General features: G+C 44.7%; 1 protein-coding gene across 2 annotated transcripts; it reads right to left on the reverse strand.

Annotated features, from left to right (window-relative positions):
* Positions 1-147: 147 nt before the first annotated feature.
* On the reverse strand, positions 148-21,716 carry Zkscan1 (zinc finger with KRAB and SCAN domains 1). 2 transcript variants are annotated; one of them, XM_041648519.1, is made up of 6 exons: positions 21,593-21,716; positions 13,552-14,063; positions 13,007-13,157; positions 10,175-10,266; positions 9,794-9,920; positions 148-6,900 (listed from the first exon to the last, which is right to left on the reverse strand). In XM_041648519.1, exons 2-6 carry the CDS (start codon positions 13,975-13,977, stop codon positions 6,008-6,010), a joined length of 1,689 nt encoding a protein of 562 aa, XP_041504453.1. In that variant the 5' UTR covers positions 13,978-14,063; positions 21,593-21,716; the 3' UTR covers positions 148-6,007. The 2 variants fall into 2 exon arrangements, with proteins under 2 accessions (XP_041504453.1, XP_041504455.1); XM_041648521.1 differs by lacking the exons at positions 9,794-9,920; positions 10,175-10,266.
* Between the last annotated feature and the right edge of the window lie 341 nt (positions 21,717-22,057).

The following is a 22,057-nucleotide window of genomic DNA, read 5'->3' on the forward strand; positions in this document are numbered from 1 at the left end:
GTGCGCCACCACGGCCCGGCACTTCAACTTATTTTGAAAGAGTTCTATAGCTTTAAGAGAAACAAAGAAACAAATCCAAAAGACCCATTTTCTCCCATTACTTAGCAAAAGGAGTCTATAGAATTATGAATGAGGATTTAAAACAAATTCCATTTAAAATTTTTATTGAACACCAACTAAGCGTCTGGACTCTTTAGAGGCTGATCAAATCAAAGAAAGATCCAGTTTTTAACAGCAATGATTTAATCCTGCTGACATACAAAGTTTCTTCTTTGGGTCTAATTGATGCTAATATAAGCTGGGAATGGACAAAACAGGATGGTTTTCCTAGCTTATAAACAAAAAGACAGTGCCTGAGTTAACTATCATGTTGACCTGGCTGTAATGAAAAAGCTTTTAAAAATTCACTCAAAATAATTTTTTGCTTGCATAACCAACCCTAACCCTTAACACTCATATTCTCAGGACAAGATTTTCTCCCACCCACACCCCATGAATTTCAGAAAGGGAGCTGGTAATCCCCATTACCAGCATAAGCATTTCTTTGGGGGATGGGCAATGCTGGAGGTCACATCCAGGGCCTTGTATATGCTAGGCAATTGCTCTCCTCCCGAGTCACATCCTGTACCATTATCTGGGTATTTTAGCAAATGCTCAGCTTGGCCATGCCCCCACTCAACTAGGGAATTCTAAGCAAGTGCTGAACCATGTCCTGGGGCCACTCATATTCATGGGACACTCTAAGTAAATGCTCTTTACTGAGCTACACCCCTCACATAGGAGTCTACACAAGTCTTACGCACCAGTCCAGCTAGGGCAGACTAGAAACTTCAAGCTGTTACCAATTAGTCTTAATTGAGAGGAAGGTGAGCAAGCTCTGCCCCCTCTACTCCTGCCCCATGAGAGATCAAGTCTTTCTGCCCTCAGCACTTTCTTAGCAGATCTTAAGGCTATGGGAACTTTATTGGCCATTCTTTTGTAACACATCTGATCTTGTCCGGAGACTACAGGATAAGTGAGACTCAGTGTGACTGGCTACCCTTTCCTGAACCAAAACAACTTACCCCCAATCTCAAACTGTAATGAAATACAAGTTTTGGTCCAGCCTCTTCCAATCTTTTAGAAATCTCATTCTTCCATCTTCAAGCACTGGGCCAAATTTACTTAATGATTGCTTGTGAATCAAGACTATTTTAAAGACCAATTAACTTGGCTAATGACTGTGTAATTTGAAGTTGAGTCAGTTTGTGGAAGGGGGCGTGTCACAACCTACAAGATTTAAAAACAACCCCCCCCCAAAAAAAACAGAACTCAAAATCACAGCAGACCATAATTCACTGTTTTTTTCCATTTGGGACCATGGCTCAGAGCTCATTAACCTTCATTCTCTCCATTCTGCTGTTTAGAATATTAGAGAAAAACATGGGATTGGTGGTATCAACTAGGAAAGAAGCAGACAACAGGAAACTAAGTTCTCAGAGTAAGACATTAGTTATTATGTATGGCAAAAGGATTTCCCAAACTTATGCTTGACCTGCAGTATTGGAGATGGCTTACCTTACCTAAAACTTCAAGTTTGTTTTACAAAGTTTTGAAAAGCAAAACAGGTATTTCCAGACATAATAAAAAATCTGAATAGCAAAATAAGTAACTGCTTTAAAATGTACAGTAGTATTTCCATACAAGAGCAAAGCCTAGATCTGTTAGGTACTTTTCCAACAATGCTCATTGTCTCTAATAGTAGCTGAAATAAAAATCTACCCTAACTTCTATAAGTGATCTATTTAGACCATTTAAGTTTGCGTCTCTGGTTCTATATTTCATTCAATTCACAGACTTTTGCTTCCCTAATAGGAAATCCCAACATATTCCTATTTCTGTGGACACAGGCTAGCTGTGAACTTGTGATCTGTCTCAGCCTCCTGAGTGCTGGGATTACAGGCCTGTACCACTATGCCTGCCTCCCTTATGGATATACATGTACATAGTTAAATTTTTTTGATAGGATCTCCTGTGGTTCAGACTGGTCTCAAACTTGCTGACAGAGGATGATCCCGAACTCCTGATCTTCTTGCCTCTATCTCCCAAGTGCTAGGATTATAGGCATTGCCACCACATCCTTTTGATGCAGTGCTGGGGATGGAACCACACCCCCAGGCCTCCCTCATACACACTTCTGAGTTGCTCTTAGTGAGTGGGACACAGAAAATGGCTCTTCTGGCAAGCTTGCTGTATTGAGTGTTTCAGCACTGCTACTCCAAGTGACAAAATTAGTCTTCCATGAGGATGGCAAGATGAACCTGATTAAGTTCCCTTTTGATAAACAGATCAGTATGCCTATTGGAAATAAAGATGACAATTCTAGGATGAAAACTTAAATCAATAAATATTCACAGCTATGAATCTTCAAACACTGTCTCCTAAGCATAAATGTGCCAGAGAATGGGAGCAAGGAAAGAACCTTGCAGCAGAGTCAAAGTAAATCTTGCAATGCTTCTCAAACTCTGAGATAGCCCTCCACCTCCCCACCAAGACAGAAAGGCATTTCCTGAAAAGTAGCCCTTCCTGTAGACTGAGTCCCCACTCGTCTACACACAGAGGATTTACGAGGGAAAACAGGACTGTGGTTACTGGCTGGGCAGCCTAGCTGTTCTGTATACTTCCTATCCTCTGCTGAGTGTATGTTCTCCTCAAACATATTAACACTGGAGCAGCCAGAACCCACCAGTTCCCACTGCAGCTCAGAAGGGCACTTCGCGTTGACCGCCCTCTTCTCACAGATCTCCCTTCCCACAGCCCAAGTTTTCTCCCCACCCCAATTCTGTGAACTCTTGTTTATAATCACATCAGTTTCTTAATTATTCCAAAACTTCACTTTTTTCCTGTGATGCATTCTGTTCAACAGACTGGACCACGTTTACAAGGAATATACAGAGTGACAGGAGGGGTGAGGTACGGAATACATCAAGGTGCCCAAGTGAACCATTTCCAGAGGAGGTTGTACATGTTTACTACTTCTTTAGCCTTTCCCCACATTTGTTTCCTCCTGTGGATCCTCTGGAGTTAAGACTGAACTCTCTTGGCAGTTTCTGGAACTTACTGCATGACTGGAACAGATGAAGGGAATTTCATGTCCACGGCAGTACTATGAAGTTGGCCTCACAGACATTAAGAGTTTATTTACAGTGTAAGCTTTGCCAAACACCACACTCAGACTAGGTCCCATTCTGGAGTCTATTTCTGATGTATGTTAAGGTGTGGACTGCCCCACATATTCAACAGTCTCTCTACACACATTTAGCAGTCTCATGTTTATGCCTTTAATATCAAGTGCTTTGCATATCAAGTTGTCTCACACATCTATGCTTAGCCTTGCCTACCAGGCTGAAGTAGAAAGTCCGCAACTTTGACTTTTGTCATAAGGTTAAATTTCACTTAAAAAGTCTTCAACTAGCATGCCAATGGTTAACTAGCGAGCACTTAAGCCGGAACATCCATCCTCAACACTACAGGTGTCAGCCTTCTGAATCGTGACAAAGACATGCTGTGTGGAGCATCTAAGATGTTCTGATAACCATCTATAGCCTGCTAAATAAAATACATCTTCAATTGGCTGCCTCCAGGAGTGCATCTGTGGTAGCTAGCTCTGAAGCCACTCCAGTAACTATCTAATAGTAAGACGTCCCAATAAAATGGGAATGAGGGATGGGGGAGGGGAACAGGTCTGTCTTAATTTAACTTAAAAACAAGACCCTAGGTTGATGGTCGAAGTACATCAGCATGTAGTTGTGTATGTCTGTGTATAAGTGGCTAACAGGGAAATGACCAAAGCCCTTTCTTGGGCTCAAAACCAGTGTCCGGATGGGCTCCCGGAGTACTGAACCTCTTTTTTTCAGTTGTTTTAGCAAGCTAGAGTTCTCAAAAAGGCCCACCATCACCATGACTCATTCCTTAGGAAGAACCTTAAAGCATTTCCATCTCTGCCTCGCTCCAGAGTGAACCAGTGAACCAGCATGTCTGCTGCTTTTCTGTTGGGTGGACAGACACACTCACAGGCAGCACTGTGGAAACAGTTTAGACACCATCACTGAAGTGTGATTGGTCTAAGAAATAAAGTCAAAGAGGGACCAGATAATGATTGCTTGAAGGATTCTAGTTTGACCTGGAGCTGAGGTCACACAGGCACCAACCTGATGAGACCCACTATTGTGTCTCATGGACTTTTGCTGCTCGTCAGCAAACAACTGGTACAAGATGGTTTTAGTTGTTTCTTGAGAGGAAATCTTAAACCGTATGCGGGGTGTTCACGCCAACAGTCTTTAAGTTTGTCTTTAGCTTATGTTTCTAGGGTTCTGCAGGGATCTCCACACTTTCATGAAAAGAGCAGTTTGTTCAAGTGCCTGACACCTATGTAGTCCAGACTTGGGTCTCCTGTATGTGTTAAGTCTTGATCAAGAGCTTCTGGGAAGCCACCTGCAGAGATCTCAGGAAAGGCTAACGTCTCCTAACCTCACTTCATTCTTTCATGAGAGATCAAAACGACGCTGTGTGCTATTAAACACAATGACACAACCAACCACACCACCATGTGGTGGTGAACTTCTCAGAGCAAGAGGGTATCTTCAGCCACTGCCAGCTAGTAACCACAGACGCTTCTGCAAGTGTCTGGTCAAATGTGGAAAAGATGCTCTCTTTAACTTTCCCTTTTTCTGAGAATTAAAAATAAAAACAAATAAAGGAACAATAAAAACAAAAGCCCATCACATATTTTGAAGAATGTTAGTTAAGTTTTGAACAACTCAGCAAGTGCTCAAAAGACAAACCATTCAGCAGCTGACCGAAAATATTTCTGGCCAAGAATAAGAGCTTTGCGTGAAATATGTCACACAAACAAAAACTTTATAGTGTTCATATTTTTCTTCTGTAAGTGGACAACAAAAGTCATTTTTTTTGACATTCTGTGGTTATTTACTTACTGATCCATGTTTACAGAGTCTCTGCAGACAGCTAAGCAAGCTTTTGCTTATATTTAGGACAAAAATTACATTGACCCTAGAATAACTTAGAGCACGGCCTATAGCTCTGAAGGTACCATATTTCAGGTACTCACGATTCACAGCTCTCCCACATGACAGTCCTGTTGGAAGTCTGTCATACGGAGTGCCTTGGGTGTGTTAGTACTACATCCAGTGTTGTGTTGTCAGGAATATAACTGTATTTCTTGACAACTGAAGCATCTTTTTTTGGGGGGGGGGGTGGTGCTAAAAGCTTCCATACACTGAATGGTGAAGGATTAAAAGACGGCATGTAATCAAGTGTCGACGCGTGGAGAGTGCCCTGAGGAGTGTTCGAGTGCTTCAGGGATGTTGAGGAGGAAGAAGAGTCTTGAATTGTTGCTATCTCAGTAGCACTGACCACGCTGATGATGGCAGAGCCACCCTGTTACAGTCCTTAGAACTACAAAGTGGTGCATACACCCTCTCTTTCAGAGAGACAGAAATCATCTTTGGTTTGATTCTGATCAGCACAGTCCTAGATTTCTATAGCTTTGGCAGGCTACCAGTGATCAGATATACAACTTTCTGGATATATAACTTGCTTGAGCAGCATGTCCCAAAACTGTCTCTCTTCATTGAGAAATATAGGTTGTCCAAGTAGGGTTTGTTGGCAGCAAGTGGCTTCTTAACTTCAGTTAGTATACACAGAGCCGGTCTTGATTCGTATACCCATTACTGGAAAGCTTGGCATTTTACTGTGTGTGCTTTTATCTTGTGTGGAGATATACTGAAGACAGACATATGACTAGCTCTCCCTTGCAAGGACTGTAAGAATTACATGCCTACAGACCACCTAAAGGCAGAACACTGTCGATGTAACTCTTAAGGATCCTTAAGTGTGACTTCTCAAACAATTAGATGGTGTTATTACTTTTCCCTTGATGGGCACATATATCTGACGTAATTTCAGAAACAAAAGGGGGGAAATGGTTTGATGGTCCACTATTGCTTTACACACAGCTTTTCAGGAATGCTCCAAAAGCATCCAGGGAGGCCGGGCTGTACTCCGAGGCTCTCTCTCGGGCATGGATCCTATGGTGCAGTGTGAGGGTTGAGCTCCGTGTGAAGGCCTTCCCACACTTAGTGCACTTGTAGGGCTTTTCTCGAGTGTGAATTCTCCGGTGCAAAATAAGGTATGAGTTTCGGTTGAAAGCTTTCCCACATTCACTACATTCATAGGGCTTCTCCCCTGTGTGGATTCTCTGGTGCTTCGTGAGGTCTGAACTCTGGCTGAAGGCTTTGCCACACTCGTTACATTCGTAGGGTTTCTCTCCAGAGTGGATGCGCTGGTGCAGGATGAGATTTGAGCTATGACTGAAGGCTTTGCCACACTCGTTACATTCATGAGGTTTCTCTCCTGTGTGGATTCGCTGATGTAGGACAAGGTTTGAATTGAGACTGAAGGCTTTGCCACACTCGTTACATTCGTAGGGCTTCTCTCCAGTGTGGATGATTTTATGGCGGATAAGGCTGGAGCTTCTTGTGAAGCATTTCCCACACTCATCACACCTATGTGTCTTTGCCCCTGACGGAAGCTCTTCGGGGGTATTATTAAAGTTTGCACTCAGACTGAAGCTTCTTCCCAGACCTTTGCCCTTCTCCCTTGGGCCCCTCTCTCCTGCAGAGGGCTTCTTTTCCTTGGCTGTAGGTGGCCCAGGCTCTTTCTTCTCTTTGCCAGTTTTTTCTTCAGGGTTTCTCTGCTGCCTTTCGACTACTCTGCCCTGCTGTTCACGTTTCTCTACAAATTCTTTCTGAAATCTTCCTGCTGTCTCCCCATGTGAGGTGGAATCTTCTTTGACTTCAGCCTTTGAGGCTGACTCATTCCCATTCCTGTTTTCAGAACCTGACATGATAAATAGAAAATACAAATAGCACCATTTTCTTCTGAATACAGGTGTTAACATGATGACATAATTTTCTAAGAAGCTTCTATATACATGGAGAAATGACTTCATAGCATTAAAAATAAAATTTACCAACAATGGAATGTAGAGCTGGGATGGACGTGGAAAATCATAGTACTGGTAAAGTATACAAAGAAGGCCAGGCATGGTGGTGCACACCCAGCATTCAACTGGCTGAGGCAGGAAAATCACCAGTGACAGACCAGTTTGGGCTACATAGCAAGATCTATCTCAAAGTGAAAAAGGAAAAAAAAGAGTGAACAGCTCTGAAGGGTGTGAATAAGCAAGCATGGCATGGGGAGCGAGCAGAGACAGGGAAGGAAAGGATAAGGAACTGAGAAGCTTCAGAGGTTGTCCTATTAAATGGTCATCTCATAGCCAATTTGAAAGAAAATATTCAGCTAGTCACAGCTGGCTGTGGTGGCACACGCCTGTAATCACAGCACTCTGGAGGCAGAGGCAGGCGGATTTCTGTGAGCTTGAGGCCAGTCTGTTCTGTATGGAGCTCCAGGACAGTCAGGGCTACATAGAGATTCTGTGTCAGGACAAAAAAAAAGAAGTCACATTGCAAGCTTAATTTTAGCACCAAAGAAGAAGAGGCAGGCAGACAGATCCCTATGAGTTCCAGCCGAGTCAAAACTAAACAATGAGACCTTGTCTCAAAAAATAGGAAAATAAGAAATAAAGCCAGACTGCATTTCCAGCAAATATCTGTAAGTCTTACAAAAAAGAGAACAGGCCGGGTGGTGGCACAGGCCTTTAATCCCAGCACTTGGGAGGCAAAGACAGGTAGATCTCTGTGAATTTGAGGCCAGCCTGGTCTATAGATGAGTTCCAGGACAGGCTCCAAAGTTACACAGAGAAATCCTGTCTTGAAAACAAAAACAAAACAAAACAACAACAACAACAAAAAAAAAAAACCCAAAAAACCCAAAAAGAGAACAGGTAAGGAATTGGTTAGTGGTGTTAGCAGAGGGAAGGCAAAGCAGACATCCCAGTTCTGTCATACTTTATCATAACTTAAATCTTCACCAACTGACAGTTGAGACTTAACAGGAAAGAAACAATTCCCGAGAATGTAATCAGAAGAACCAGAAAACAAATTTTACAGTGTAGAGCTAATCTCTGTATTTTAGCAGCCAGCGTATTAAAACACTGAAGTTTAATTTTATTGTACACTACTATATCCCATGTATCATTATTTAAAAAAACCAACAATTATTGTGTGTGTGTGGTGTTTTGCCTGCCTGTGTATGTCTATGTACCAAGTGCATGCTTGATGCCTGCAGAGGTCACAAGAGGGTCTTGGATCTCTTGGATCTGGAGTTACAGACAGTTGTGAGCTACCATGTGGGTGCTGGGAACTGAACATGGGTCCTCTGGAAGAGCAGCCAGTGCTCTTCACTGCTGAGTCATGTCTCATGCCCCTAAACAATTCTTAAAAACATTTATTTATTTATTATTTATTTATTTCGTGTTTAGTGTGTGTGACCCATGATGTATGTGTTGAGGTCAGAATACATCCTGTGAGACTCAGTTCCCTCCTTTCAACACGTGGGCCCTGGGTCTGAACTTAGGTTGCTAGGTTTGGCAGCAAGTGTGTTCTTTCCCTACTGAACCATCCCATGGACCCCTCGCTTTGCTTTAAGTGAGGACTCCAAGAGTGTCTGCACCACCCCAGCAGGCTCCTGAAAGCTTTGACTAGAGGAGCTGGTAATATCTGATCTCTGACTTAGTGATGAAATCACCATAATCACTGAGGGAACTTCAGAGAAGAGAAAGCTGGTCCACCTCTTCTGAATTCTAAGCAAAGGCCCTTGACTAGCTGGAAGTTCCCAAGAGTGTTCCTTTTGTTTTTCCTTCAAAGGTTGTAGTAGTGATAGCTTATAAACAAAGACCAGTTCTTAATTTCTATTCAGTATAAAGAACAAGTATCTAAAAACCATCCTTCTCTTCACACCAAACCAAACCTGAACTTCTCCAGTAAAAGCCCTTTCTCCATGCCCACTTTGCCTTTTCTCCTTCTGCCTACCCGTGGTGGAGATCTTGCTATGAAATTTCCTTTGGGCTTCCAGTAGTACCATGTCCTAGGGCTTAAGGTCTAGGAGAGGCCCATGCAACAGCTGTCAGTTGCTTGGGTCCTTTTATCTATCTGATGTCCATTAAATCACTCCATTCTTCTTATCTCCAGCAACAAGAGTTCTTCACAGAAGTGGACCACTGAGTTTGGAGCTGGGGACATGATCCTAAGGGAGGGTCAAATGCAAGGCTAGAGAATCACAATGTGTATATGGAATAAATCTCTATAGGATAGGAAAGGACAGCTATCCAGGGTGGATGTCTTTTTTTTTTTTTTTTTTTTTTTTGGTTTTTCGAAACAGGGTTTCTCTGTAGCTTTAGAGCCTGTCCTAGAACTAGCTCTTGTAGACCAGGCTGGTCTTGAACTCACAGAGATCCACCTGCCCCTGCGTCCCGAGTGCTGGGATTAAAGGCGTGCGCCACCACCACCCGGCTCGGGGCGGATGTCTTGGTAAAGTTTAGGAACGTGGTAAAAATGCTTGCCGGGTCCCTCTACTGGATAGGGGCAAGCTGAAGCACCAGAGCAGAGAGGATCCTCCCAGGGAACTGAGTAGCTGGGGAAACTGAGAAACTCAGAGCACAGAGTTTATTTTTGATTTCAAAGAGCTTAACTACCTAGAGGTAACAAACCTCAAGGCTCTAGGGAGTTGGAGTAACACACCTTTGGAACTTAATGAACACAAATGTTATTCCTTACTAACCAACACAGAAGCAAAACAATCTTAGCAGACAGGAATTCTGCATCATTCTTACCCTGGGAAAACACATTCCCCAAATTCTCCTGCCTGCTGTCCCTATTGAGATTCCTCCGAGCCAGGTTCTGACATCCCCATTCCTCCAGGATGAGGGACACGGCCATGTCCTCGATCTTCACCATTGCCTGAAATAACAGGAGATCCCCATGCTCAGCAAATCTGAGGTCAGGGACAGAGCTGATGTCAGGACTAGAGGATACTAGGAGAGAACGCATGGCCAGACTCTGGTAGACTGAAGGGGTTATGGTGGAAGGTCACTAACATTGAAGGGAGTAGGGCTTTTCTGAGGGCTGGCACAAGACCTGATAGAGGCTTATGAGACATGCTCCAGAAGGGGCAGATACAGGGCCTCAGGAGGGAGGAGGGGCCCATGGCTCACCTGGGAATCTGCGGTCAATAGTGCAGATGCCATCGCCTGGTCTCTAGGATTCCCCTCATGATGAGGGGCAGCAACGTGGGTGGCAGGGAGAGCTGAGGAGGAGAAAGGGGCTGTGAGTAAGGCAGCTCTTCTTTGAGCCTCCCTCAATAAAGAGCCCTGACATTCTCCTTCTTATACCAGCATATTCACTGTTTGATGTTAGTCACTAAAAAGATAGCCCACAGGATTTGTTGATAGGAAGCAAGACTTCAGCTTCCCAGAGACCTCTACCCTTAAAACAGAACCACACGGAACTCATACAAGGGTCCTTAAAATCACCGGGTCCAAACTTTCAAAGGAGACAATGAAGCCCTGAAGAGGGTAATGACTATGTAACGTCGCTCGGTTTAGAATGGCAGGTCCGGTCCAAAACCCAGCTCCTATCCTCAATTTTAGTCAGTAACTTCAAGTTTGGCTTGTGTTTTCTTCCAGCACAAGAACAGCACCAGGGACACTAGACCCTGCTCCCCCCTTTCTGCCTACATTTGTGAACAATGCAACTTCAAGACCACAGGAGCCGGGCGGTGGTGGCTCTCGCCTTTAATCCCAGCACTTGGGAGGCAGAGGCAGGCGGATCTCTGTGAGTTCGAGACCAGCCTGGTCTACAAGAGCTAGTTCCAGGACAGGCTCCAAAACCACAGAGAAACCCTGTCTCGAAAAACAAAACAAAAACAAACAAACAAACAAACAAAAAAAGACCACAGGAGCACTGAGCACGACAGGGGTAGAAGGACCTTCACACTTCTGAGTACATTTCTACCATTCAGACCCTGTCCCCCACCTCTTATCTGGCCACGGTAGCTGTTTGATAGAACACACACTCTGTTCAGATGTTAATGAGACATGCACATGTAGGAAGGTATGGTCAACACATAATAGAAAGCAACTGTAACATAGCATAGACTATCAGCTGTATGCAATGAGTAACAAGAGTAAAAAATAAACTGTAATATTAAAATTTCTCATTTCCCCTTCGTTTGTCAAGCCTCGTTACATTTGGACACGTAGTAGGTAGACAGAGGATGGTGCCAGGTGACCTGCAAAGAACCGTAGAAACAGAGCACTCCATCCCTACACTCCCAGTCGTTCCCCCTGCGAGGTGAGAGACTCACAAGAACAAGACACTAACACTTAGGCCTTCCAAGAGTCAGGAAACTGTAGAAGATGAACAAGATAGAGAGGAAACTGAGAACAAATCCTTGTCTCAATTCATTCAAAAACAATTTAGTAAATGCTAACTCTAGCTGCAGTCTCTAAAACCATGTCCCGAGCTACCTGCAGCAACAATCTGATGCTCAGACCCTGAGTTATCTCTCCAGCTGACACCTAACGACACCACTGTGCCTGCAGGCCAGAAAAGGGTATCAGATTCCCTGAAGTAGGAGTTACAGGCAGTTGTGAGTGGCCTGAGACAGGTGAACACTGGTCCTCTGTAAGGGTAGCGAGATCTTTCTGATAGCCTATGCACCTGTTTTATTTTAAACTCTGATAAAAAACATTATCTGCCGGGTGGGTGGTGGCGGCGCACGCCTTTAATCCCAGCACTTGGGAGTCAGAGGCAGGTGGATCTCTGTGAGTTTGGTTTACAGAGCAAGTTCCAGGACAGCCAGAGCTACACATAGAGAAACCCTGTGTCGAAAAACCAAAAAGCAAGCAAACAAACAAAAACCCAACTCTATTTCTGTAAAGTGGGCTGGGGAACCATCCAAATGCAATAGATTTTTATAGAAATCCTAAACTAGCATTGTTCTCGTTTCCTCATTCAAAAAAAAAATTGTTCCTATGCTCTTCCCTTTGTAAAATTTAAAAGTAACTTTTTATAGAATGTTGTAAAACATCTTATATATTTACATTAAATAAATAAATAGATGTTTAGCAGCCAGGACTACACTAAAGCATTTCAAAACTGAGGCAGGAGGGCTGGGAGTTAGAAGCCAGCCTTGGGCTACATAACAAGATCTTGTCTCAAAACAAACCATTAAGGCTGGAAATAATGTTTTAATGCCCTCCACTCAGAACTCTGCGGGACATCTGGAGTGCACACAGTTCAACATAGGATGTAATGCTCACATGACATGACAGTCCACTTACCTCCTTAGCAAACAACATTCAGTCTAAGATCGGCCTGTGAGCTATGTTGTAATAATAATAGGCATAATAACCAAACAAGCATGCTTTTTTATGGAGTTACCTGGGAACACGGAAAGAAGTACTTCCATCTTAGACTATTTATTTGTCCCCCTTCTCCCCACCTTTTTTTTCATTTGTTTGTTTTTCAAGATAGGGTTTCACTGAGTAACAGTCTTGGCTGTCCTGGAACTGGCCTTGAACTCTGTTTGCCTCTGCCTCCCGAGTCCTGGGATTAAAGGTGTGAGCCACCACCACCCAGCATTCCCATCTCTTTTTTTAAGAGGGGGAACAGACAAGGTCTCCTCCTCTCATTGACCTGGGCTGACCTCAAACTTGCTGTGTAGTTGAGAATGGCCTTGACATTCTGGAGTTTGGCATTACAGCGTGCACCATGCCTGCTTTTTTGTTTTGCTTTTGAGTTAGGGTCTCACTAGGTGGCCATGGTGACCTGGAACTCACTATGTATGCAGGGCTGTCCTCAAACTCAGAGAGCCTCCAGAAGGCTAGGATTAAAGGAGCGTGCCACCATGCCTGGTTTCATGCAGTGCTGGGGAATGAAACACAGTGCCGCATGGATGACAGTCAAGCACTCTACCAACTAAGCCGCACCTCTAACCTGCACATTTACGTCTGTCTCTTCTACACACGAACCCAGCTTCTTACCTCGGGATGGCAGGAGGCGAGGCTTCCGAGATGAATGCTTGAAATGAGGGTGGGTAGCTTCGTGATGGCCAAAGCTTGAGGACTCCTGAACCGGATCCAGAGGCACCATTCCCCTGGCAAGCATCTCAGGCCCATGAACTTGACCCGGGACCTGGGGGGAGGAAAACAGTTTCTGGATAAAACTTCTGGTTGGCCGTGACTCATAGTCCTCCTGCTTCAGCATCTCAAATGCTAGGATTGCATGCATGAAGCACCATGCCTGGCCCAGTAAACTGCTTTTAAGACAGGAATTAGAACAATAAAGGAAGGGCTCTAAGTATGCCAATGGATGCTGGAAGGAGGCAAGCAGAACACTGTCCCTTATTTCCTTCCTTCCTCCCATGGTCAGGCAGGGAACCCAGAGCTTCACGGATGCCATGCGCATGCTCTAACTCTTTCAAAGAGCACAGGGGGCAGGGGAGCAAGGACAGCTGCCCCAACACTCCCCTCTGAGCCCACTCCTAAGTCTATGCCCTTCTTACACACAACAGGCACCCTCTTTTCACCTGCTGTCCCGAAATATCAAGCTCCAAGTCTTCCAGAAGAGTCACAGCCTCCTCTCCGCTGTCGGGCCGGTACTCCTGCAGCCAGACTTGCAGCTCTTTGGGCAGGATGGACAGGAACTGCTCCAGCACCAACAGCTCCAGGATCTGCTCCTTGGTGTTGACTTCAGGTCGAAGCCATTGATGACAAAGTTCCTTCAGTCGATTCAGCGCTTCTCGAGGCCCAAAAGTGTTGTGGTAACAGAAGCGCCTGAACTGCTGGCGGAAGACCTCTGGGTCATGTGGGGGCGTCTCCTGCAGGCTGGAGTCCTGCCCCCACATGTGTTCTTCTTCATCTTCTTCTTCCACCTTCACAATAACAATCCCGTCCTTCTCCTGTGCAGCCTGTGGGGACAGGCCCGTGGCTTCCCTTGACTCAGCAGTCATCATTCAGACTCGGGGAGCTGCTGGGGTCCAGCAGGGCCAGACCGCGCTTCTGTCCTAGCGGCAGTTTTCTCTTGGTATCTGCACTAGAACTAAAGTTAAAAAAAAAAAAAAAGTGACCTTTAAAACTGACCTGGAAGCAGAGGAAAGTGGGTCCCTGGGCTCAAAGGCCTACCAGCCTAGCACTCCTGGGTGAGCTCCATGCTAGTGGGAGACACTGCCTCAAAAACTTCAAAAGTTGAGGCAGGCACTCATCTTTAATCCCAGCAGAGGCAGGCGGATCTCTGTGAGTTTGAGGCCAGCCTGGTCTACAGAGCTAGTTCTAGGATAGCCAAGATTACACAAAGAAACCTGGTTTTTTTAAAAAAAAAAAGAAAGAAAGAAAGGAAGGAAGGAAGGAAGAAACTGAGGCAGATGGCACGGAGGAACACTACCTGTGGTCGTCCTCTGATCCCCATATGTGCCCCCCCCCCCCCCCCCCCCCCGTCACGAGAATGCTTACAAAGTGACCCGTGTTACTAACCCTTCATACAAGGCTACACATCAAGGAGATGTCTTCCAAACATAAAGGAGAAAACCACCACAGAGCCACATTGGTCTTGGTGTCACTTCTAATATCAAGGTTTGCAAACAGAAGCCTTTAACGGGTGGTCTCTACCTCAGGGTGTTTGCCAACTGTCAAAGCAATGTCCTTAGTCCAGCGAGTGCCAAGGGCCAGGCTAAGCATAGCACATGTACGTACATCCCACTTACCCTACCACTGCTCAAGCCTAGCAGACAAAAAAATATTAGTATCTGTATGCAGATGATGTAACTGAGGTTCAGAACACTTAATATTCTCAGCAGCAGAGGCGGGCCTAACACTGAAGACAGGGGACTTGCGAATGTACCACTTAGCTACCTTTATTACTTTATGAGTTCTGTGGTGGGCCTAAGGCTGCAGTTTCCACATACAACACAGAAAACAGGATCACAGCATCTGCATTATAACAGTGTGTTACATTGCATACACACATTATACAGCACACACTTGTAATCTTAGCGTCTAGGACCATAGGAGTTCAAAGTCATTCTCAGCTATGTGGTACCTTCAGAGCTAGTGTGGGATACCTGAGACCTCTTTGAGAAAGGGATAGAGGAGGAGGGAGGAAGGAAAGAGAGAGAGAAGGGGAGAGGGAGATGGGGTTTGTAGGAATAGGCAGGTGTAGAAGCCCATAATCTAAGAATTTGAGAGGCAGAGGCAAGAGAATCAGGAATTCAACCTTAGAACAGTTCCAGATAAACCTGGGCCGTAGGCAAATATCTTAAAACAAAAACCAAACGCTGGGCAGGGTGGCCCACACCTTTAATTCCAGCACTCAGGAGGCCAAGGCAGGTGGATCTCTGAGTTCATGGTCAGTCTGGTTTATACAGAGAAACCCTGTCTCAGAAAACCAAAAAAAAAAAAAAAAAAAAAAAGGAGATAAATTAAGTCATATTTCAATCTACAAAGAAGTCACTTGGTCTAAATGGTGAGCTGTCACATGTCACACTAGGTACCTTACATCCCAAGGGAAGAAACTCTCCTCTCAACTTACTTGTTCAGCTTTAAAAAAATAATGAACTAGAAAAATGTTTTTTTGGAAACCTCAAGTGCTCCATGACATTTTAAATCTTCCACCGGAGGGGCTGGGGAAACGGATCTATGGTTCAAGTTCTAATGCCAAGCCTGAGGACACAAGTTTCTTCCCTGGTAGCCATACAATGGAAGAAGAACAATTCCTGTGAGCTGTTTTCTGACCTCCACAAGCACATACCACAAACACCCACCCACACACACAATAAATGCAAAAAAAAAGGATTGCAAGTAGGGACGATTATGTGAGTTGCAATCTCTACCACGTTTGTTGTAACACTATCAGAAATAGTCAATAAATACTAGCTGAATTAATTTAAGAAAATCGTGGAAAATGAAAATAGACTTGCTGAGCACGCCGACCGCAATTCTCCCATCTGAATCCACTGGTCTCTGGAAGTACTGCTTTCACTTCCATGCCCATCAAAACCAGAGCATCTTGGGGCCAGCAAGATGGCCCAGTAGGTAAAGGCAGCTGCCATTACTCCTAATGACCTGAGTAGACCCCCAGGACTCACATGGTGGACAGAACAGATTCCTGAAAGCTGTTGTCTGATCTCTACTGCCCAGACTGACTTGCCTGCACTCATATAGATAAACGTAATCAAAAAAATAAGAGCAGGTGGTGGTGGCACACATCTTTAATCCCAGCACTCGGGAGGCAGAGGCAGATGGATCACTTGAGTTCGAGGTCAGCCTGCTCTACAGAATGAGTTCTAGAACAGCCAGGGATATACAGAGAAACCCTGTCTGGGGAGAGGAGTGTTAAGAAAACCCAATGAAGCAAAAACAATCAATCAAATTAACGTTTTAGAACCAGACCACCCAACTGTTTCACAACAAGTTAAAACTAAGAGCTTTTAAAGTTAAATTAACTTTCATGTTATGCAAGGCTGGGGACCAAGCCCAGGTCCTTATACATGCTAGGAAAGTGTTCTATTATGTTCCCAGCTCAAGTCAGCACTTTTAAACTAGGAAAGCATTTATAATTATATGGCCCTCACTTAAAAAATACTATGATTAGATTTGATAAAATGGGACTGTGTACACATGAATTATTGAAAGTTATGCCCCAGCAATTATGGCAGTTCTGTTGGACTTGTTCATATTGGGTTTCACAGTCTAAGTAGATGAGGACGACTGACCAGCTCCTCTTCATCATGAACATGTACTAACGTAAATTTTTTTCAGTAGTAATATAACATACAAAACATCAAGAACAGACCAGGCATGTAATTTTTTTTGTAGGTAACTGGTCTTAAAGAGTCTTATTTTAACTCAAATAAGCACATACCTCAGTGAGCTATAGGAGGTCAGAGAGCAACTTGCAAGCCTCCTTCCACCACGTGGGTCTGGAGGACTGAACTCAGGTCCACCAGGCCAGGTGTCAAGCACCTTTACTTGCTGAGCCTTCACACCCGCTCTCGGTGGTTGTGTTTACCATCTCCTTTGCATGCTGTTTTCAGGTGTTTCAGTTCAGTGACAATTTCTGTCCATCCCAGTACACACAACACACAAAGGTCAGCAGGTAGTATGTTCAGAACTCTTCTGCTTCCCCCAATTACTGTCTCTGAACCTCTGACACATAGCATTTAGCTTTCGAGGGTCTCCACCCTGAGAACACACTCCACCCCTCTATTCCAGCACTACTGCACTCTTTGTGTGCCCCCTTATTTCTAGTTATATGGATCCAGGCACAGGCCATAGCAACATCTTCACTCTGGCTGTGAACAACGCCCACTCTATTTATTAACTGTCAGCCAATGTTTTACTCACCACCCAAGATGGCACTGCCTTCTGATTAGTCTACCTTAAACAAGGAGATGGGGACTTGAGCTGCAGACATGGGGAGAACCCTCCCTGATATTTCAGTTCCCCTTCCACCCTCTTCTTGACCCAGTGAGTAGACCTGGGAGATATTCCACTAGTATCTCACCTGCAGAGTCTTAAATTAACACCTTACCTTCTTTGACTCCTCCCTCCTCCAATGTACTGACTCTTCCAGAACCAGAATGAATTGTTGTTATTTTCATCTTTTGAGACAGGGTTTCTCTGTGTAACAGTTCTGTCTGTCTGTCTGTCTGTCCTGGAACTCACTCTGTAAACCAGGCTGGCTTCAAACTCACAGATAACCCTGCCTCTATATCGCAAGGGCTGGGATTAAAAGCGTGCGCCAACACTGTCCAGCTGAGTGAATTATTTTTAGAGACAGGATTATAGTATGCAGTACTGGCAGGTTTCCAATTCACTATGTAGCTGAGGATGACCTTTAACTTCTGATCCTTTTGCCTCTACTTCCTGAGTGCTGGGATTACAGGTATGAGCCATCATACCTGTTTTATGCAGAGCTGGGGATGGAACCCAGGGCTCCATGACAGCTAGGCAAGCACTCTACATACCGCTACATCCACAACACCCTGAGCAACGTAACTCCTGGTTCATATTTACTATTTAATGCCAGCTCAAGTCTGGCTTCTTTGGTTCTTCACTTCTATTTTCTGTCCCGCCCCAGTAATTTACCTGTTACTTTATTTTTCCTAAAACTTTACAGTCCCAGTCAGTGGGTACCACTTTGTTTCCATTTCTCCTCCCATCAATCTTCCCAGCCCACAAACCCTTCCCCACTCAGCAGAATGACTCTAAAACCAGCACCTCAGTCATGCTTCTGCCCAGCTCTCTACCTTTTCGAATCCCACTTATCTTGCAAACTTAGGCTAAAGTGCCACTTGTCCGTCATTGATGCTCAAGCACATTATAAAAAGAGTGCGAGTAACAGCCAACATTGGCAGGTGCCAAATAATACACCGAGCACTTTGCTGGACCACATACCAACAGTTTTAAGAGGTAGCTATATTATCATCTTCTCTGTAATGTGAAAACTGCAGCTTACTGACAGTAAATTACTTACCTAAGCTCTCAGAGCAAGTAAATTCTAGACCAGGACCTGAAGCTAAACCTGTCACATCTCCGGACAAGTTCTTTTTCTAATTTATGTTTTTCTTTTTCCAGCACGAGTATGGTATTCCTGTGTGTGGAGGCCAGGGTTGACAGTGGATGTCGTCCTCAGTTTCTGTTCACTTTACTGAGGCAAGGGCTCTTACCTGAAACCAGAGCTGGCCGATTCAGCTAGGCTTAACTGGCCAGCTTGGTTTGGCGATCCTGTCTCCACTTTCTCAAGGTGGGGGTTATAGGTGCATACCCTTCCCCTGGCGTTTGACATGGGTGCTGGGGATGCAAGCTCAGATCCTCATGCTTGTGCAGCAAGCACTTCACCAACAGAGCTGTCTCCCCAGCCCCACGTATCAATATCACTATTAGAGCTGTGGTGCTGAGGAACAAAGGCAGGCCGGGTGCGGGCTAAGCAAGTGCTAAAACCCCTGCCCAGACACTCTTTTAAGATACATGCATGACAGGAGGATCAAAAGTTCAAGATCTGCTTGGATTACAAAGTGAGTTTGAGGCCAGCCTGGACAATTTAGTGAGCCCCTGTCTCAAATGAAGATACGAGCAGGTGTATCCACAATACTTGGGGAAACAGAAGCAGGAAGATGAGGAGCTCAATGACATCCCGGGCTACACGAGATATCTTAAAAGCAAAAAAAAAAAAAAAAAAAAAAAATATATACAAACCACAAAACAGCACCAAAACAAATACAAAAAAAAAAAAAGGGTGTAGTGGCATAGCACATGAAGCCTAAGGCCCTGAGCTGAGTCAAACAATACCTGATTGAATTTACCATGTTATTACTTTTTTTGTGTTCACTTTTCACTCCATGTTTCTTCAAATTAAACAAATTAACTTATGAAACTGAGAAAAGTTTCCGGCATTTAGCAGGCACTGGGGCAGGTTTACTTTTTAAAAGTGATCTTAAGGGCTGGGTGATGTAGCTCCATGGCAGTGCGCTTGCCTAGCGTACATAAGGCCCTAGGTTCAACCTCAGTAGAGCGACAAGCAGGTGTAGCGGAGCATGTCTGTATTCCCAGCACTTCAGAGGAGGAGGCAGGGCAATCTAGAGTGCAGGGCCAGCCTTGCCTACAGAGTGAATCTGAGGCTAGACAGGGCTACTTGAGAACTGGTCAGAAAACAAAAATATTAAAAAAGCAAATCCAAGAGATTTAATCATACATTGTAATTTTCAGTCTGCCTAAAAGATTAGCAGTGGAAGAAATACCCTAACAGTGAAGGGAGTGTGGGCTGGAACAAATGAATTATATCCCCTGCAAATAAGATATCACACACCCATTAAGTGAGTGACTAACCTCTCTGGTTTCCAGTATTCTTATCAGCAATGAGGGCAGGGACAGAGGGGAGAAGCAGAAAACTACCTTTGGGGTTCCTCTGAGAAACATATTCTGACATTATCAACTCCTTCAGAAAAGATCACAGCCCAGCAACCAGACGTCACCAAAGGAAAAAAAATAAATGACTTTCTAATGAGAAAAAACTCGTAGCTCCAAGTTCAATTTATTTCAATGGTTGTGTTCTTAAAGCCCAGTATTTCTTCTATGACATAGTCTTGAGAGTTTAAATAAATGATCTTCTAGTTTTTAATATGAAAAAGCTGTTCTTAAAAGATAGCTGGTAGCCTGGTGTGGTGATAAGTGCTGGAGGCAGTGGCTGGAATTCCAAGGTCAGCCAGGAGTAGAGAGACCCTATTTTTTTTTAAAGGATACTTAGAATATTGATACCACTGCCTAAAGAAAAGCTAAGATTTAAGATTTAGTACACTGTTCTGGTTGTATTTAAATACAGCATAAACAATTTGAAAAATTTTCAAATGGAGAGATCAAGTAGAGAATTAACAAAAGATAACATTTTTAGTGGTAGACGTCTCTGTGATTCAAGGAAGGCCAAACTGAATAATAAGGATCTGTGTATGTGCAGTAATCCGAGAACACACACCTGAAGAAGCCATCTGGGCCAATCTTCACCATAGGGCCCTTGTAATAAAGCTCTTTTCCCACATTTGGCTGGCTTTTCTAGTAACTTCACTTGGGTAAATTGTGGTTACAATGAATTCTTCACAATTCAACAAGTATTTATTGACTGCCTTCAATCCGCCTAGCACTGCCCTGTACAATAAATGCTTTCTTTGGTCCTGGGCCATGGAACAGACACTCTCTTTAATCAAAGTGTGTGTGTGTGTGTGTGTGTGTGTGTGTGTGTGTGTGTGTGCGCGCGTGCGCGCGCGCAAGGAAGGGAGGGGAAGGAAGGGGAGTGTCAGGTTAAACGGTTTGATCTTTATTTTTCAGTTACATTTGACCAACTTCACTCATTTCAAATTTGGAAGAGGTTTTTAGAGTAGAGGTAGCTAATTTCAAAGATAAAACTGACAGTTGGCAAAGGTCTTGTCTCATTCAAGGTCATTAAGCTAATCAATCTCCTACTCCCCCAGCGTGATTCCCAGATACCCTTCACACCTCACCCACTCCAATCAGGCAAGGTGAACTAAAAACTATTTTCTAGACAGCACATTTAAAAAGCTTAAACCAGCAAGGGCTTTTGAAGCATTCCCTAAAATCGAGAGCCGGTTGTTAATCTCTATTAGGTCTTTAACCACTGTCAAGCTTCTAGCGCTTTCGCTCAGTGCTGGGAGGTGGAGAGACAGAAAAGCAGGTGATCTGGAAACATCGGCGGAACCTCAAAACGCGTGCAGAGCTCAAGGTCTTCCGCAGCGTTCATCTACCTCAGTATTCTCAAGGGCCCGGGACCGGGGAGTGAAGGACAGCAATAAAACGAAAATCACACAAACACTTTTTCCCTGCAATCACAGCAAATGGCGACGGAGGGAGTGGGAAAAGAATCCAGACACAGGGATCACGTCCACTCGTGATCTCGTCCTCAGAAACGTCATACGAAGATGATGACACGAAAGGGTTCCCCACTGACCCCAGGGATTCCAGCACCCCGGAATCCGGCAGGGCTCCTTTCCAAGCCCCCCGGGTGGTCACACGGCCCACCCTCGCGGCCCGCCCGTCCTCGCGAGAGTCCGCCATGAGACTCACCGTGAGTCTCCGGAGTGGCCTGGGGACACCGAGCAACCAAGCACGGCTGACTCCCGGGCTCAACCCGGTCGAAGGGCACAGCACACCAACCTAGGCCCTCCCAACGCCTCGCCACAGACACAATGAGTCACAAAGACCGGAAGTAGGTCAGCGCCTCATCTTCCGGGACCCCATCGCGCTTCCCGGTCTTCTCTAGGAACGCGGGAGGACTCTGCATCTCGGTTTTCGAATCTCTTGCCCTGGGGTTCCCCCCACCCCCATATTCCCACCCCCCCTCCTCACCCCCACCCCACCCCCAGGCCCTGATTGTCTTTAATTCTGGAGGGGACAGATGGAGATGATGGAGTGACCTGTTCAGGTTTTGTTTTTGTTTTTCTGTTGCTTGTCTTCAGCTCTATATTTGTTACTTTCTCCCCGTCTTTTCCATCTTAGGAAGTAAATTACAGTTATTACCAAGCAATAATA

This window comes from Microtus oregoni, unplaced genomic scaffold, assembly GCF_018167655.1.
Source record: "Microtus oregoni isolate MIOR12 unplaced genomic scaffold, Mior012 000003F_ref0000135, whole genome shotgun sequence".
Taxonomy (NCBI): domain Eukaryota; kingdom Metazoa; phylum Chordata; class Mammalia; order Rodentia; family Cricetidae; genus Microtus; species Microtus oregoni.